At 39.3% G+C, this 18,114-nt stretch overlaps 1 protein-coding gene across 1 annotated transcript in view; it reads right to left on the bottom strand.

The window, feature by feature from the left end:
- Positions 1–18,114, bottom strand: part of Gpr158 (G protein-coupled receptor 158) — a 462,978-nt gene that overhangs the window by 241,219 nt on the left and 203,645 nt on the right. The window contains exon 4 of the mRNA NM_001004761.1: positions 12,280–12,503. Within this exon, the coding sequence (NP_001004761.1) occupies positions 12,280–12,503 (224 nt within the window). The remainder of the gene's footprint in view (positions 1–12,279; positions 12,504–18,114) is intronic.

The raw sequence follows: 18,114 nt of genomic DNA, 5'->3' as shown, positions 1-18,114 counted from the left end.
TTCAAGACACAATGAGAAGACCAAACCTAAGGATAATAGGTATAGACAAGAAGGAAGATTTCCAACTTAAAAGGCCAGTAAATATCTTCAACAAAATTATAGAAGAAAACTTCCCCAACCTAAAAAAAGAGATGCCCATGAAAATATAAGAAGCCTACAAAACTCCAAATAGTTTGGACCAGAAAAGAAATACCTCCCATCACATAGTAATCAAAACACCAAATGCACAAAGCAAAGAAAGAATATTAAAAGCAGTAAGGAAAAAAGGTCAAGTAAGATATAAAGGCAGACCTATCAGAATTACACCTGACTTGGCTAAGAAGTGGGAGTGGGTGGGTAGGGGAGCAGGGCAGGGAGAGGGCATAGGGGACATTTTGGATAGCATTTGAAATGTAAATGAAGAAAATATCTAATAAAAAATTGAAAAAAAAATTAAACCAGACTTCTCCCCATAGACTATGAAATCACGAAGATCCTAGACTGTACAGACTCTAAGAGAACACAAATGCCAACCCAGGCTACTATATCCAGTGAAACTCTCAATTACCATAGATGGAAAAACCAAGGTGTTCCATGACAAAACCAAATTTACACATTATCTTTCCACAAATCCAGCCCTTCAAAGAATAATAAAGGAAAACTCCAATACAAAGAGGGAAAATAGGCTCTAGAAAAAGCAAGAAAATAATTTTTCAACAAACTTAAAGAAGATAGTCACATGAACAGAATTCAAACTCTAACAACAAAAGAAGAAAAAGCAACAATTTTTCTTTAATATCTCCTAATATCAGTCAACTCAATTCCCCAATAAAAAGACTTAGACTAACAGACTGGATACACACACAGGACCCAACATTTTGCTGCTTACAGGAAACACACCTCAGGGACAAAGACACACACTACCTTAGAGTAAAAGGCTGGAAAACAATTTTCTAAGCAAACAGTCCCAAAAAAACAAGCAGGAGTAGCCATTCTAATATTGAATAAAATCGAATTTTAACCTAAAGTTATCAAGACAAAGGAGCTAAAACCATCCAGTGGAAAGAAAACAGCATCTTCAACAAATGGTGCTGGCTCAACTGATGGTTAGCATGTATATGAATGAGAATTGATCCATTCTTAGATCCTTGTACAAAGCTCAAGTCTAATTTCATCAAAAACCAGAGAAACTGAAACATATAGGGGAGAAAGTGAGGAAGAACCTGGAAGGTATGAGCACAGGGGAAAGACTCCTGAACAGAACAGCAATGGCTTGTGCTGTAAGATCAAGAATCAACAAATGGGACCTCATAAAATTTTAAAGCTTTCTGTAAGGTAAAAGACACTGTCAATAAGACCAAAATACAACCAACAGATTGGGAAAAAAAAAAAGCCCAGGACCAGGTGGGTTTAGTGCAGAGTTCTATCAGACCTTCAAAGAGACCTAATTCCAACTCTCCTCAAACTAGTCGACAAAATAGAAACAGAAGGTACTCTACCCGATTCATTGTATAAAGCCATAATTACTCTGATACTTAAAATCCACAAAGACCTAACAAAGAAAGAGAATGTCAGATCAATTCCCCTTATGAATATCAATGCAAAAATGCTAAATAAAATTCTCACAAACTGATTCAAAGTACACATCAAAAAGAATATCCATCATGATCAAGTAGAAATGCAAGAATGGTTGATTATGTGGAAATCCATCAATGTAATCCACTATATAAACAAACTCAAAGACAAAAACCTCATGATCATCTCCTTAGATGCTGAGAAAGCATTTGACAAAATCCTACACCCATTCATGATAAAAGTCTTGAAAAGATCAGGAATTCAAGGCCCATACCTAAATATAATAAAACAAATAAACAGCAAACCAATAGCCAACATCAAACTAAATGGTGAGAAACTGGAAGCAACCCCACTATAATCAGGGATTAGACAACTCTGCCCACTCTCTCCCTACCTATTCAATATAGTACTTGAAGTGCTAGCCAGAGCAATTAAACAACAAAAAGAGATCAAAGGGATACAAATTAGAAAGGAAGAAGTCAAATTATCACTATTTGCAGATGATAAGATAGTATATATAAGTGATCCCAAAAATTCCACCAGAAAACTTCAAACCATGATAAACAGCTTCTGTGCAGTAGCTGGATATAAAATTAACTCAAACAAATCAGTGACCATTCTCAACACAAAGAATAGACAGGTTGAGAAAGAAATTAGGGAAACAACACCCTTCAAAATAGTCACAAATAATATAAAATACCTTGGAGTGACTCTAAGGAAGTGAGGGATTTGTATGATAAGAACTTCATGTCTCTTAAGAAAGAAATTGGAACTGGGCAGTGGTGGCACACGCCTTTAATCCCAGCACTTGGGATGCAGAGACAGGTGGATTTCTGGGTTGGAGGCCAGCCTGGTCTATAGAGTGAGTTCCAGGACAGCCAGGGCTACACAGAGAAACCCTGTTTCGAAAAAAAAAAAATAGAAAAAGAAATTGAAGTAGATATCTCCCATGCTCATGGATTGGCAGGATCAATATAGTAAAAATGGCTATCTTGATGAAGGCAATCTACAGATTCAATGCAATCCCCATCAATATTCCAACTCAATTCTTCAGAGTTAGAAAGGGCTATTTGCAAATCCATCTGGAATAACAAAAAAATCCTAGGATAGCAAAAATTATTATCAAGAAGAAAAGAACCTCTGGTGCAATCACCATGCCTGAGCTCAAGCTGTACTACAGAGCAATTGTGATAAACAAAACAAAACAAAACAAAAACAACAACAACTGCATGGCACTGGTACAATGACAGACAGGTAGATCAATCGAATAGAATTGATGACACAGAAATGAACCCACACACCTATGGTCACTTGATCTTTGACAAAGGAGCTAAAACCATCCAGTGGAAAGAAAACAGCATCTTCAACAAATGGTGCTGGCTCAACTGATGGTTAGCATGTATATGAATGAGAATTGATCCATTCTTAGATCCTTGTACAAAGCTCAAGTCTAATTTCATCAAAAACCAGAGAAACTGAAACATATAGGGGAGAAAGTGAGGAAGAACCTGGAAGGTATGAGCACAGGGGAAAGACTCCTGAACAGAACAGCAATGGCTTGTGCTGTAAGATCAAGAATCAACAAATGGGACCTCATAAAATTTTAAAGCTTTCTGTAAGGTAAAAGACACTGTCAATAAGACCAAAATACAACCAACAGATTGGGAAAAGATCTTTACCAATCCTAAATCTGATAGGGGACTAATATCCAATATATATAAAGAACTCAAGAAGTTGGACTCCAGAAAATCAAATAATCCCATTAAAAAATGGAGTACAGAGCTAAACAAAGAATTTTCAACTGAGGAATACCAAATGGCTGAGAACCACCTAAAAAAATGTTCAACATCCTTAATCATCAGGAAAATGCAAATCAAAACAACCCACAACCCTGAGATTCCACCTCACACCAATAAAAATAGCTAAGTTTAAAAACTCAGGTGACGACTTAGGAAATTAGTCTGAACAGGTGAAAGGGTGCGCCAGAGAACCTGACAGCTTCTGGAACAGGCAGAAGCACAGAGGCGCTAAGGCAGCACCCTGTGTGGGCCGGGGACAGCCGGCCACCTTCCGGACCAGAGGACAGGTGCCCGCCCGGCAGGGGAGGCGGCCTAAGCCACAGCAGCAGCGGTCGCCATCTTGGTCCCGGGACTCCAAGGAACTTAGGAAATTAGTCTGAACAGGTGAGAGGGTGCGCCAGAGAACCTGACAGCTTCTGGAACAGGCAGAAGCACAGAGGCGCTGAGGCAGCACCCTGTGTGGGCCGGGGACAGCCGGCCACCTTCCGGACCAGAGGACAGGTGCCCGCCCGGCAGGGGAGGCGGCCTAAGCCACAGCAGCAGCGGTCGCCATCTTGGTCCGAGACCCGCCGAACTTAGGAAATTAGTCTGAACAGGTGAGAGGGTGCGCCAGAGAACCTGACAGCCTCTGGAACAGGCAGAAGCACAGAGGCGCTGAGGCAGCACCCTGTGTGGGCCGGGGACAGCCGGCCACCTTCCGGACCGGAGGACAGGTGCCCACCCGGCTGGGGAGGCGGCCTAAGCCACAGCAGCAGCGGTCGCCATCTTGGTCCCGGGACTCCAAGGAACTTAGGAATTTAGTCTGCTTAGGTGAGAGTCTGTACCACCTGGGAACTGCCAAAGCAAAACAGTGTCTGAGAAAGGTCCTGTTTTGGGCCTTCTTCTTCGGCCAGGAGGAGGTCCAAATACAAGATATCTGCGCACCTTCCCTGTAAGAGAGCTTGCCAGCAGAGAGTGCTCTGAGCACTGAAACTCAGAGGAGAGAATCTGTCTCCCAGGTCTGCTGATAGACGGTAACAGAATCACCAGAAGAACAATCTCTAAACAGAGTCAACTATAACTACTAACTCCAGAGATTACCAGATGGCGAAAGGTAAACGGAGGAATCTTACTAACAGGAACCAAGACCACTCACCATCACCAGAACCCAGCACACCCACTTCGCCCAGTCCAGGGAACCCCAACACACCTGAGAACCTAGACCTAGATTTAAAAGCATATCTCATGATGATGGTAGAGGACATCAAGAAGGACTTTAATAAATCACTTAAAGAAATACAGGAGAACACTGCTAAAGAGTTACAAGTCCTTAAAGAAAAACAGGAAAACACAATCAAACAGGTAGAAGTCCTTACAGAAAAAGAGGAAAAAACATACAAACAGGTGATAGAAATGAACAAAACCATACTAGACCTAAAAAGGGAAGTAGACACAATAAAGAAAACTCAAAGCGAGGCAACACTAGAGATAGAAACCCTAGGAAAGAAATCTGGAACCATAGATTTGAGCATCAGCAACAGAATACAAGAGATGGAAGAGAGAATCTCAGGTGCAGAAGATTCCATAGAGAACATCGGCACAACAATCAAAGAAAATGGAAAATGCAAAAAGATCCTAACTCAAAATATCCAGGAAATCCAGGACACAATAAGAAGACCAAACGTACGGATAATAGGAGTGGATGAGAATGAAGATTTTCAACTCAAAGGTCCAGCAAACATCTTCAACAAAATTATTGAAGAAAACTTCCCAAATCTAAAGAATGAGATGCATATGAACATACAAGAAGCCTACAGAACTCCAAATAGACTGGACCAGAAAAGAAATTCCTCCCGACACATAATAATCAGAACATCAAATGCACTAAATAAAGATAGAATACTAAAAGCAGTAAGGGAAAAAGGTCAAGTAACATATAAAGGCAAGCCTATCAGAATTACACCAGATTTTTCACCAGAGACTATGAAAGCCAGAAGAGCCTGGACAGATGTTATACAGACACTAAGAGAACACAAACTGCAGCCCAGGCTACTATACCCAGCCAAACTCTCAATTATCATAGAGGGAGAAACCAAAGTATTCCACGACAAAACCAAATTCACACATTATCTCTCCACGAATCCAGCCCTTCAAAGGATAATAACAGAAAAAAACCAATACAAGAACGGGAACAACGCCCTAGAAAAAACAAGAAGGTAATCCCTCAACAAACCTAAAAGAAGACAGCCACAAGAACAGAATGCCACCTTTAACAACTAAAATAACAGGAAGCAACAATTACTTTTCCTTAATATCTCTTAACATCAATGGTCTCAACTCGCCAATAAAAAGACATAGACTAACAAACTGGCTACACAAACAAGACCCAACATTTTGCTGCTTACAGGAAACTCATCTCAGAGAAAAAGATAGACACTACCTCAGAATGAAAGGCTGGAAAACAATTTTCCAAGCAAATGGTATGAAGAAACAAGCAGGAGTAGCCATCCTAATATCTGATAAGATTGACTTCCAACCCAAAGTCATCAAAAAAGACAAGGAGGGACACTTCATTCTCATCAAAGGTAAAATCCTCCAAGAGGAACTCTCAATTCTGAATATCTATGCTCCAAATACAAGAGCAGCCACATTCACTAAAGAAACTTTAGTAAAGCTCAAAGCACACATTGCACCTCACACAATAATAGTGGGAGACTTCAACACACCACTTTCACCAATGGACAGATCATGGAAACAGAAACTAAACAGGGACACACTGAAACTAACAGAAGTGATGAAACAAATGGATCTGACAGATATCTACAGAACATTTTATCCTAAAACAAAAGGATATACCTTCTTCTCAGCACCTCATGGTACCTTCTCCAAAATTGACCACATAATAGGTCACAAATCAGGCCTCAACAGATTCAAAAATATTGAAATTGTCCCATGTATCCTATCAGATCACCATGCACTAAGGCTGATCTTCAATAACAAAATAAATAACAGAAAGCCAACATTCACATGGAAACTGAACAACACTCTTCTCAATGATACCTTGGTCAAGGAAGGAATAAAGAAAGAAATTAAAGACTTTTTAGAGTTTAATGAAAATGAAGCCACAACGTACCCAAACCTTTGGGACACAATGAAAGCATTTCTAAGAGGGAAACTCATAGCTATGAGTGCCTTCAAGAAAAAACGGGAGAGAGCACATACTAGCAGCTTGACAACACATCTAAAAGCTCTAGAAAAAAAGGAAGCAAATTCACCCAAGAGGAGTAGACGGCAGGAAATAATCAAACTCAGGGGTGAAATCAACCAAGTGGAAACAAGAAGAACTATTCAAAGAATTAACCAAACGAGGAGTTGGTTCTTTGAGAAAATCAACAAGATAGATAAACCCTTAGCTAGACTCACTAAAGGGCACAGGGACAAAATCCTAATTAACAAAATCAGAAATGAAAAGGGAGACATAACAACAGATCCTGAAGAAATCCAAAACACCATCAGATCCTTCTACAAAAGGCTATACTCAACAAAACTGGAAAACCTGGACGAAATGGACAAATTTCTGGACAGATACCAGGTACCAAAGTTGAATCAGGATCAAGTTGACCTTCTAAACAGTCCCATATCCCCTAAAGAAATAGAAGCAGTTATTAATAGTCTCCCAGCCAAAAAAAGCCCAGGACCAGACGGGTTTAGTGCAGAGTTCTATCAGACCTTCAAAGAAGATCTAACTCCAGTTCTGCACAAACTTTTTCACAAGATAGAAGTAGAAGGTATTCTACCCAACTCATTTTATGAAGCCACTATTACTCTGATACCTAAACCACAGAAAGATCCAACAAAGATAGAGAACTTCAGACCAATTTCTCTTATGAATATCGATGCAAAAATCCTCAATAAAATTCTCGCTAACCGAATCCAAGAACACATTAAAGCAATCATCCATCCTGACCAAGTAGGTTTTATTCCAGGAATGCAGGGATGGTTTAATATACGAAAATCCATCAATGTAATCCATTATATAAACAAACTCAAAGACAAAAACCACATGATCATCTCGTTAGATGCAGAAAAAGCATTTGACAAGATCCAACACCCATTCATGATAAAAGTTCTGGAAAGATCAGGAATTCAAGGCCAATACCTAAACATGATAAAAGCAATCTACAGCAAACCAGTAGCCAACATCAAAGTAAATGGAGAGAAGCTGGAAGCAATCCCACTAAAATCAGGGACTAGACAAGGCTGCCCACTTTCTCCCTACCTTTTCAACATAGTACTTGAAGTATTAGCCAGAGCAATTTGACAACAAAAGGAGATCAAGGGGATACAAATTGGAAAAGAGGAAGTCAAAATATCACTTTTTGCAGATGATATGATAGTATATATAAGTGACCCTAAAAATTCCAACAGAGAACTCCTAAACCTGATAAACAGCTTCGGTGAAGTAGCTGGATATAAAATTAACTCAAACAAGTCAATGGCCTTTCTCTACACAAAGAATAAACAGGCTGAGAAAGAAATTAGGGAAACAACACCCTTCTCAATAGCCACAAATAATATAAAATATCTCGGCGTGACTCTAACGAAGGAAGTGAAAGATCTGTATGATAAAAACTTCAAGTCCCTGAAGAAAGAAATTAAAGAAGATCTCAGAAGATGGAAAGCTCTCCCATGCTCATGGATTGGCAGGACCAACATTGTAAAAATGGCTATCTTGCCAAAAGCAATCTACAGATTCAATGCAATCCCCATTAAAATTCCAACTCAATTCTTCAACGAATTAGAAGGAGCAATTTGCAAATTCATCTGGAATAACAAAAAACCGAGGATAGCAAAAACTCTTCTCAAGGATAAAAGAACCTCTGGTGGAATCACCATGCCTGACCTAAAGCTTTACTACAGAGCAATTGTGATAAAAACTGCATGGTACTGGTATAGAGACAGACAAGTGGACCAATGGAATAGAATTGAAGACCCAGAAATGAACCCACACACCTATGGTCACTTGATCTTCGACAAGGGAGCCAAAACCATCCAGTGGAAGAAAGACAGCATTTTCAACAATTGGTGCTGGCACAACTGGTTGTTATCATGTAGAAGAATGTGAATCGATCCATACTTATCTCCTTGTACTAAGGTCAAATCTAAGTGGATCAAGGAACTTCACATAAAACCAGAGACACTGAAACTTATAGAGGAGAAAGTGGGGAAAAGCCTTGAAGATATGGGCACAGGGGAAAAATTCCTGAACAGAACAGCAATGGCTTGTGCTGTAAGATTGAGAATTGACAAATGGGACCTAATGAAACTCCAAAGTTTCTGCAAGGCAAAAGACACTGTCTATAAGACAAAAAGACCACCAACAGACTGGGAAAGGATCTTTACCTATCCTAAATCAGATAGGGGACTAATATCCAACATATATAAAGAACTCAAGAAGGTGGACCTCAGAAAATCAAATAACCCCCTTAAAAAATGGGGCTCAGAACTGAACAAAGAATTCTCACCTGAGGAATACCGAATGGCAGAGAAGCACCTGAAAAAATGTTCTACATCCTTAATCATCAGGGAAATGCAAATCAAAACAACCCTGAGATTCCACCTCACACCAGTGAGAATGGCTAAGATCAAAAATTCAGGTGACAGCAGATGCTGGCGAGGATGTGGAGAAAGAGGAACACTCCTCCATTGTTGGTGGGATTGCAGGCTTGTACAACCACTCTGGAAATCAGTCTGGCGGTTCCTCAGAAAATTGGACATAGTACTACCGGAGGATCCAGCAATACCTCTCCTGGGCATATATCCAGAAGAAGCCCCAACTGGTAAGAAGGACACATGCTCCACTATGTTCATAGCAGCCTTATTTATAATAGCCAGAAACTGGAAAGAACCCAGATGCCCCTCAACAGAGGAATGGATACAGAAAATGTGGTACATCTACACAATGGAGTACTACTCAGCTATTAAAAAGAATGAATTTATGAAATTCCTAGCCAAATGGATGGACCTGGAGAGCATCATCCTGAGTGAGGTAACACAATCACAAAGGAACTCACACAATATGTACTCACTGATAAGTGGATACTAGCCCAAAACCTAGGATACCCACGATATAAGATACAATTTCCTAAACACATGAAACTCAAGAAAAATGAAGACTGAAGTGTGGACACTATGCCCCTCCTTAGAAGTGGGAACAAAACACCCATGGAAGGAGTTACAGAAACAAAGTATGGAGCTGAGATGAAAGGATGGACCATGTAGAGACTGCCATATCCAGGGATCCACCCCATAATCAGCTTCCAAATGCTGACACCATTGCATACACTAGCAAGATTTTACTGAAAGGACCCAGATGTAGCTGTCTCTTGTGAGACTATGCCGGGGCCTAGCAAACACAGAAGTGGATGCTCACAGTCAGCTAATGGATGGATCACAGGGCTCCCAATGGAGGAGCTAGAGAAAGTACCCAAGGAGCTAAAGGGATCTTCAACCCTATAGGTGGAACAACATTATGAACTAACCAGTACCCCTGAGCTCTTGACTCTAGCTGCATATGTATCAAAAGATGGCCTAGTCGGCCATCACTGGAAAGAGAGGCCCATTGGACACGCAGACTTTGTGTGCCCCGGTACAGGGGAACGCCAGGGCCAAAGGGGGGGAGTGGGTGGGTAGGGGAGTGGGGGTGGGTGGGTAAGGGGGACTTTTGGTATAGCATTGGAAATGTAAATGAGCTAAATACCTAATAAAAAATGGAAAAAAAAAAAAAAACTCAGGTGACAGCAAATGCTGGCAAGGATGTGAAGAAAGAGGAATACTGGTCCATTGCTGGTGGAATTGCAAGCTGGTACAACAAATTTGGAACTCAGTTTGGGGGTTCCTCATAAAATTGGACATAGTTCTACTGGAAGATCCAGCAAAAACACTCCTGGGCATATAACCAGAAGACGCTCCAACATGTAATAAGGACACATGCTCCACTATGTTCATAGCAGCCTTTTTTATAATAGGCAGAAGCTGAAAAGAACCCAGATGTCCCTCAACAGAAGAATGGATACATTTATACAATGGAGTACCATGCAGCTATTAAAAGCAATGAATTTATGAAATTCTTAGACAAATGGATGAATCTGGAAGATATCATCCTGAGTGAGGTAACCCAATCACAAAAGAACACACATGATATGCACTCACTGATAAGTGGATATTAGCCCAGAAGCTCAGAATCCTTCTTAAAAGGGGGAACAAAATACCTGTGGAAGGAGTTACAGAGACAAAGTTTGTAGCAGAGACTGAAGGAATGACTGTCTAGAGACTGCCCACTTAGGGATCCATCCCATAAACAACCACCAAACCCAGACACTATGGCAGATGCCAACAAGAGTTTGCAGACAGGAGCCTGATATAGCTGTCCCCTGAGGGACTATTCCAGTGCCTGGCAAATATAGAAGTGGATGCTCACAATCATTCATTGGATAGAGCACAAGGTCCCCAATGAAGGAGCTAGAGAAAGTACCCAAGGAACTAAAGGGGTTTGAAGCTCCATAGGAGGAACATCAATATGAACTAACCAGTACCCCAGAGGTCCTTGGAACTAAACCACCAATCAAAGCAAGCAAGCAAACAAACAAACAACAATAAAAAAAAAAAAAAGAACATGGTGGAACTTGTGGCTCTAGCTGTATATGTAGCAGAGAATGTCCTAGTCAGTCATCAATGGGAGGAGAGGCCCTTGGTCCTGTGATGGTTCTATACCCCAGTATAGGGGAGTGCCAGGACCAGAAATGGGAGTGGGTGTGTTGATGAGTAGCTGGAGGAGGGAGGGGATAGGGGATTTTCGAAGGGGAAACTAGGGATGTGGATAACATTTAAAATGTAAATAAAGAAAAATCTAATTAAACAAAAGAAAAAATGTTATCCAGCAACATATCAGCCTACTATTTTATTATACATGAAATCAACATATTTTTGCAAGTGAAAAATGAGTACTAGTTAAATATGAGAAAATTGCATGATTGCATTTTCTAGATGACTCAGAGCTTGATTTCCAACTGTGTTGCCTGCTTTTAAAAGTAAATAGTAGCATCTATAACATTAGCATAGTGGATACAATTTCATAGAGTCTTAACTGTGGCTTTAAAAAATATTACCTAGTAGCTTTGAGGTAGATGCCATCCAGAACAGCTTCTTTTCTTTTTAAATTTCTAGTGAAGATACACATTTTCACAAAACGTTTGTAATGTATAGCAGTCTGCCCAGTTTTGCCAAGATGAAGGGGTTGTTTGAATGCAGGAAAGATGGAGATGTATTGTCTTTTCTAGCGTCACAAAGAACTTACTGTAAAGCAACAGAATCAACATCCCAACATAACACTTGGTTCATGTGACTGAATTTTGAGCAACAGAGAAAGACCTCCCCTAGAAAACTCTGCCCAGAGTGTCTTAGCATTTCCATCACCCCAAACAGCAATGTAAGACCACATGTAAGGCCATGAGTAATTATTTCCCAGATTATAATGAGCTTTTAAAAAACATAGGTGAATCCATAACATCATTAACTATTACTAAAAAAAAAAAAATGGGAACACAACAGGGCTTTCTAGATATGAAAAATAAAAGACACTGTGTGGAGCTAGCAGAAATCCATCTGGAGACCAAAGGGGTGACACTGAGGAGAGTCAAGGCAGGAGACCATTAGGGTCCCAGGCATAGAAAGAGGCTTCTAAAAAAGAACTACTAGCTCAAAATATGATTTACTGTTCTAAGGAAGGTAATGAATATGATTTTCACACTCTCAACCAATCACATTGTAGGATGGAAAAGTATGTTTACTAGAACAGTAATGGGGAATTAAAAATTCAGTTTCCTTAGAGAGAGAAGCAATTGCTCTTAGTAAACAGAAAGGCCACAATCAGGATACCTGGGTTTACCTTTGCTTTGCGAAAATGGTAGACCACCAGCATGCTGACAAAGTCCAGCAGCATACACAGGGCTTGGAAAGAGATAATAGCGAGCCGCAGGTATTTATCCTCCTGGACAAAGCATGGACGATCATCAGCACAGAAGGGGCAGCCTTCTCTGCAGGGCAGGCAGACGTGGGTTTCTTCTGACACATCCTTTGTGCTTCCTGAAAAATGGTGATCTGGACCCCTTCCTGAAAGTTCCAAATAAAACCACAATGTTAATTGTATCTCTAAAGTAAGTGAGAGAGAAGAGAGTTAGACCTTCACCATTCTCTTTTGTATTAATTATAAACATTTCATCAAATCCCCTGCTAAGAGCTAGTTATTTCACTTTTGAACTAAAAAACTCTTGTTGATTGCTTTGATTTTAAAATTGTCATTCAGAGTAATTGACAAAAACAAACAAGCAAACACTGGAAACAAAATTCCCCAGGGGTAGGGACAAGTCTGCTAACTCTTTGATAACATTATCTTCCATTTGGCTGATGGTACTCCCTAAAGCACTGACCATGCTCCAGACACACTTGTTAAAGAATTAACAAGAGGAAGAATGGGAATGCAGGTGTGTTTGATGTATTAAGTAAACATACTCATTGTTTTTAGAACTTCTGGACCCAGATGACAGAGAATCCAAAAATGAGGCTATCGTCATTCAGCAGAGATCTCATCTACCAAGTCTATGCAGTCTAAATTATATAAGATGTCACTTAAACAACAGTTGTTCAGTGTATACTTGCCTAACAATGCCACATGCTTTAGAATCAATCCAAGCAATCCCTCACTGACATGCCATGAGACACCTCTGTGCTGTTTGGTTATTGCTCCTATTGATCCTCTGATTAATTATACAATTACCTATCAAGCTTGAGTTTGCACTGAAGCCCAGAACCAAAGAGTATCAATTGTTGGCTGCAGCAATACATTCTGAAAACAAACTAAGCATAAGACTGTTAGAGAAAGAACAACAGAAAGTTCTGGAAGTGAATGTAGAATTTAAAGAGAGAGGAAAGCCCTTGACAAGGGAAGCATTTTAGAATGTCACATCAGAAAACTAGAATCTACAGGAAAACATCTGAATTTGTTGAAATATGATGACCTTGTGTCTTAGTTAGGGTGTCATTGCTGTGAACAGACACCATGACTAAGGCAACTCTTATAAGAACAACATTTCATCGGGGCTGGCTTATGGGTTCAGAGGTTCAGTCCGTTATCATCAGTGTGGGAACATGGCAGCATTTAGGCAGGCCTGGTGCAGGAGCAACTGAGAGTTATGTTAATCTGAAGGCGTTAGGAGAAGATTCGTTCTAGGCAGCTAATAAATGGGTCTTAAAGTTCATGTCCAAAGTGACACACTTCCTCCAACAAGGCCACACCTACTCCAACAAAGCTACATCTTCAAATAGTGCCACACCCTGGGCCAAGCATATACAAACCATCACACCTAGGAAAGGCCATCATAGCTAAAGATCTTAACCTTGAGTTATCTTCAAATGACAGTTTCCAAGGTAGTGCCAATGAAAAATAGGCTAAGCAAGGCTTACAGACTAAATGTATAAGAGAATGTTATTTCAGTAGAAGTCAGATGAATAAAGCAATTATTGGAAGTCAATGAGACTAAGAATGGTATGAAATGAACTTTGATTCTATATTGTGTTCTCTTCAACATAAGTAAGACTTTGTTGCAATTGGAATCAGCAAAGGAGCCTCTGAAGTTCAGGGAAGTAGAGAGAGAGAGATGAAAGAGTTGTAGACACTGGCCAGTGAAGCAACTCAGTTATTTGCTCCATCATCATCAGAGAAACTTCATCCTGTAGCAGATGGGAACAAATACCCACATCCATCAGACAATATGCTCAGATAGAGACCATAGAAAACTGACTCCTAAACTGTACGTTTCCATCAAATCTCTCTCCTCGGAGTCCAGGGTATCCTGAAGGTAGAAAGAATGCAAGAACCAGAGGGGGAGACACCAAGGAAACAAGGCTCTGTAAAGATCAAAGCACATGTAAACTCACAGAAATCGAGGCAGCATGTACCAGGTCTGCACAGGTCTGCCACAGATGAGGTCCTAGATCTGAAAGAAGTGAGCTCCTGCCCTCACCCCTACCCAACAAGGTATTTTCAATTGATAACCACTTTCAAGTGAAAATTTAGTTTTCTCCAAGTGTTTCTCACTTGTAAAACAACCACTGTTAAAAGGGTAGGCCTCATGCACAGCAGTAAATGGCTAACAGAAAACAAACTCAACAGCCTCTTTGTAGGTCCCTTGTCTCATAATGTCAGTCAAATATTCACACAAACACACACACAGTCTCTCTCTCTCTCTCTCTCTCTCTCTCTCTCTCTCTCTCTCTCTCTCTCTCTCTCTCAAGCCCTACAAGTTCTTTAATGTTTTTATGGGATTCCTGAGTGTGTGATTGTTTATATGTTTCTTGTGTCTTTTCTTTTCCTTCTGTTTTTTTTGACCTTAGTTGTGTTAGTTTTTGATATATCATATCCTATTCTATCATACTATATTATTATCCCTTGGAAGTTTGTTTGTTTCCTAATGAGAAAGAAAAGGGGTAGATCCAAATGGGAGAGAGAACTGGGAGCAGTAGAGGGAGGGGAAATGGGAATCAAGATATCTTATGTGAGGGGGGAAAAGGAAGAAAAAGATTTATAACAGCAAAGTGAAATTCAAAGTCAGGGTAGAGCACAATTAAGAACAAAGTTGAAGAACTCAACTCTGGAAACACTTGAAATTTCTTCCAACTGTGAAAGAGCTCAAAGTGAACTAAAGATTATCAAATTCTGTTTTTCAGAGATATTATTAAAGGTTAAAACATTTTGATGTAAAGATAAATGTAAATATATAAATTGATCATACAGAGCGTTTTGTATCTCAGCAAAGCAAATATGTGTGGAGAGTTGAGGGTAAGTTTATATGTTTTTCAGAATAAAAAGAGTAATGAAATTTATACATGGGTACATTCATATATACACATAGATGTTCACTTGTCTAAGAATAAACAACTAGACTGACTCTAATTCTTCACTATAGAGAATACAGCACCAGTACATATAGTGGTGCAAATATCCCTATTGTAGGGTATGAGGTGTAGAGATGTGTAGGGTTGTATGGCCAAGAATGAAGTAGCTGGGTGATATGGTACCTCCATTTTTAACTTTTTGAGAAATCTCCAAACTGGTTTCTGTAATAACTCTATTAATTTGCACTATCAAATTGCAATAGTAAATATCCTTTGCAACATTTGTTATCAGATTTCTTGATGATAGCCATTCTGATAGTGGTAAGGTGAAATATCAAAGGAGTTTTAATTTCCATATCCCTGATGGCTAAGGATATTGAACACTTTTAAAAAGAGTTATTGGCCATTGATGTTTTTCTTTGTGAAACTGCTTCTTCAGTTCTTTTTCCCATTTGTAGATTGACAGTTTTTATTCCCTTGATGTTTAATTGTACAATCCTTTGTTAACCCTGAATATTAGCCCTTTATCTGAAGTGTAGCTGTTAAAGATTTTCTCCTATTTTCCAAGCTGTCTGTGTGCTTTGATGAGCAGCTTTGTTGCTGTACAAAAATGTTTTCTTTTCCTGTGACCCCCACCCCCCACCTATTGATACTTGAGGTTAGTTCCTGTGCTACTGGAACTCTGTTCAAAAGTTTTTTCCTGCCCTTAAATTTCAAAGGGTAAATCTTGCATTTTCTTCTGAAAGTTCAGTGTCACTGGTTTTAAAGTAGAGTCTTTGATCCATTTGGAATAGATTTTATGCAAAGCAAAAGACAAGACAGGTAGAAACCCAGTTTTGCCTGTACCATTTGTTGAGCAGACTATCTTTTTCCAATGTATGTTTTTGTCTCAAAACCTGTCTTTCAAACCCAGGTATGCATAGTCTTGGTTATTTCTGGGTTCTCTATGCTACTCCATTGGTCTACCTGCCTATTTTTATAACAACACTAGGATTTTCTATCCCTATGACCCTGAAATGTAATTTGAGATTAGGTGTTGTGATGCATCCAGCACTGTTCTTACTCTTTAGGATTGCTTTGATCATTCATGGTCTTTTGTGGTTCCATATGAATTCTTATATTGCTTTTCCTAAACCAGTAAAATATGACATTAGAATTTTCACAGGTATAGATGTCTTTAAACCTGAAAATTCATCTTGGTAATATAATCGTTTTTACAATATTAATTCTGTCAGTTCAGGAATGGGACAGGGTTCTTTCCGTTTTCTAATACCATCTGTGATTTCCTTTGTCAATATCTTGAACTTTCTACTATGGGAATTGTCCTGGTTAGGATTACTATTGCTGCAATGAAACAACATGGCCAAAATGCAAATTGGGGAGCAAAGGGTTTATTCAACTTACACTTTCAGATCATAGTCCATCATTGGAGGAAGTTGGGAAAGGAACACAAGCAGTGTTGATATCTGGAAGCAGGACCAGATGCACAGGCCATAGAGGGATGCTGCTTACTGACCTGATTGCCATGGCTTGCTCAGCCTGCTTTCTTACTAAACCCAAAACTACCAGCCCAGAGATGGAACCACTCACAATGGGCTGGGCCCTCCTCCATTGATCACTGATCGACAAAATGACTTATAGCTGAATGTCATGGAAGTATTTTGTCAACTAATACTCCTTCTTTCTGATGAGTTTAGCTTGTGTCAAGTTGAGACAAAACCAGCCAATACAGGAGTCTTTCACTTTCTTAGATTATTCCTAAATACTTAATTTTTGTAGTTATTTTGCATGAGATTTTTTCCTAATCTCTCTTTTGAGAATACACTGTTGGTATAAATGACAGTTACTGTTTTTTACATTGGTTCTAGAACCTCTAACTTTCTATGTTTGTTATGTCCAAGAGTTCTATAGGAAATTCAAGAAGGGTTTTTCAAATGAAGAATTATGTGATCTATAAAGAGAGATAATTTTATTTATTTTCCTATTTTTATTCCATTTATGTCTTTCTCTTGTTGAGCTGGCATAGCTAAGATTTATTAACTATATTTAATAAGAGACTAGAGCTATATTCCATCTACTCTCAAATTCTCCAGAGCATTACCATGAAAGTATATCAAAATTTTAAAATATCTTTTCAGTGTCAGTTGAAATAATTATGTAGTTTTTGTCTTTAAATTCATTTATATAGTATAGAGTACAGTTTAAGGCAGAATTCAGAAAATAGTAAGGGAATGGTATGGTTTAGTGGTTTGCTTGAAAGAAGAATCCACATAAGATAGTAACACCTACTGGAGAGTTTCATATAGTGTTGTGATTTTCTGCAATAGTCACACAATATAAACATGTGGTTAGGACACAATAGTTGCAGGAGAATATGGAAGATTGTTTAATGATACTGTTTAAGGCTTATTTCTATTAAGTGATTAAGGCCTGTACTCCAAGGATCTGAGCTGGAAGCCTCCTCCCTGAGGACTGGCTTTCATAGCACCAGGAAGTGCCATTCAAGCTTCTAGGAAAGGAAGTAGCCAGTGGTCCTGTCAAGCTGTGATGCCTATGAACCACAATGATTACAGCATGGCATAATAGTTCTAAAAGTGCAGTAATGACATGTGAATGTGATAACTTGATGGTAACCAACAGCTCTCTAATTAGATTCAAGTTCTGTTCCAACAAAAAAGAGATGATTCTTGGTATAAAAACATAGCCAAATACCTGGACCTACTGAAATCATGGTTCTTGGGAAACCTACAACTACTGCTTTACTGAGTCAGCATAAATACCAACTACATTCTAAATATTTATTCTTATACCCACAGATAAGTATGGGTCT

Source organism: Mus musculus, chromosome 2 (genome assembly GCF_000001635.26).
Source record: "Mus musculus strain C57BL/6J chromosome 2, GRCm38.p6 C57BL/6J".
Classification (NCBI taxonomy): domain Eukaryota; kingdom Metazoa; phylum Chordata; class Mammalia; order Rodentia; family Muridae; genus Mus; species Mus musculus.
The sequence above is the reverse complement of the archived record's forward strand: the minus strand, read 5'-3'. Positions and strand labels throughout refer to the sequence as shown.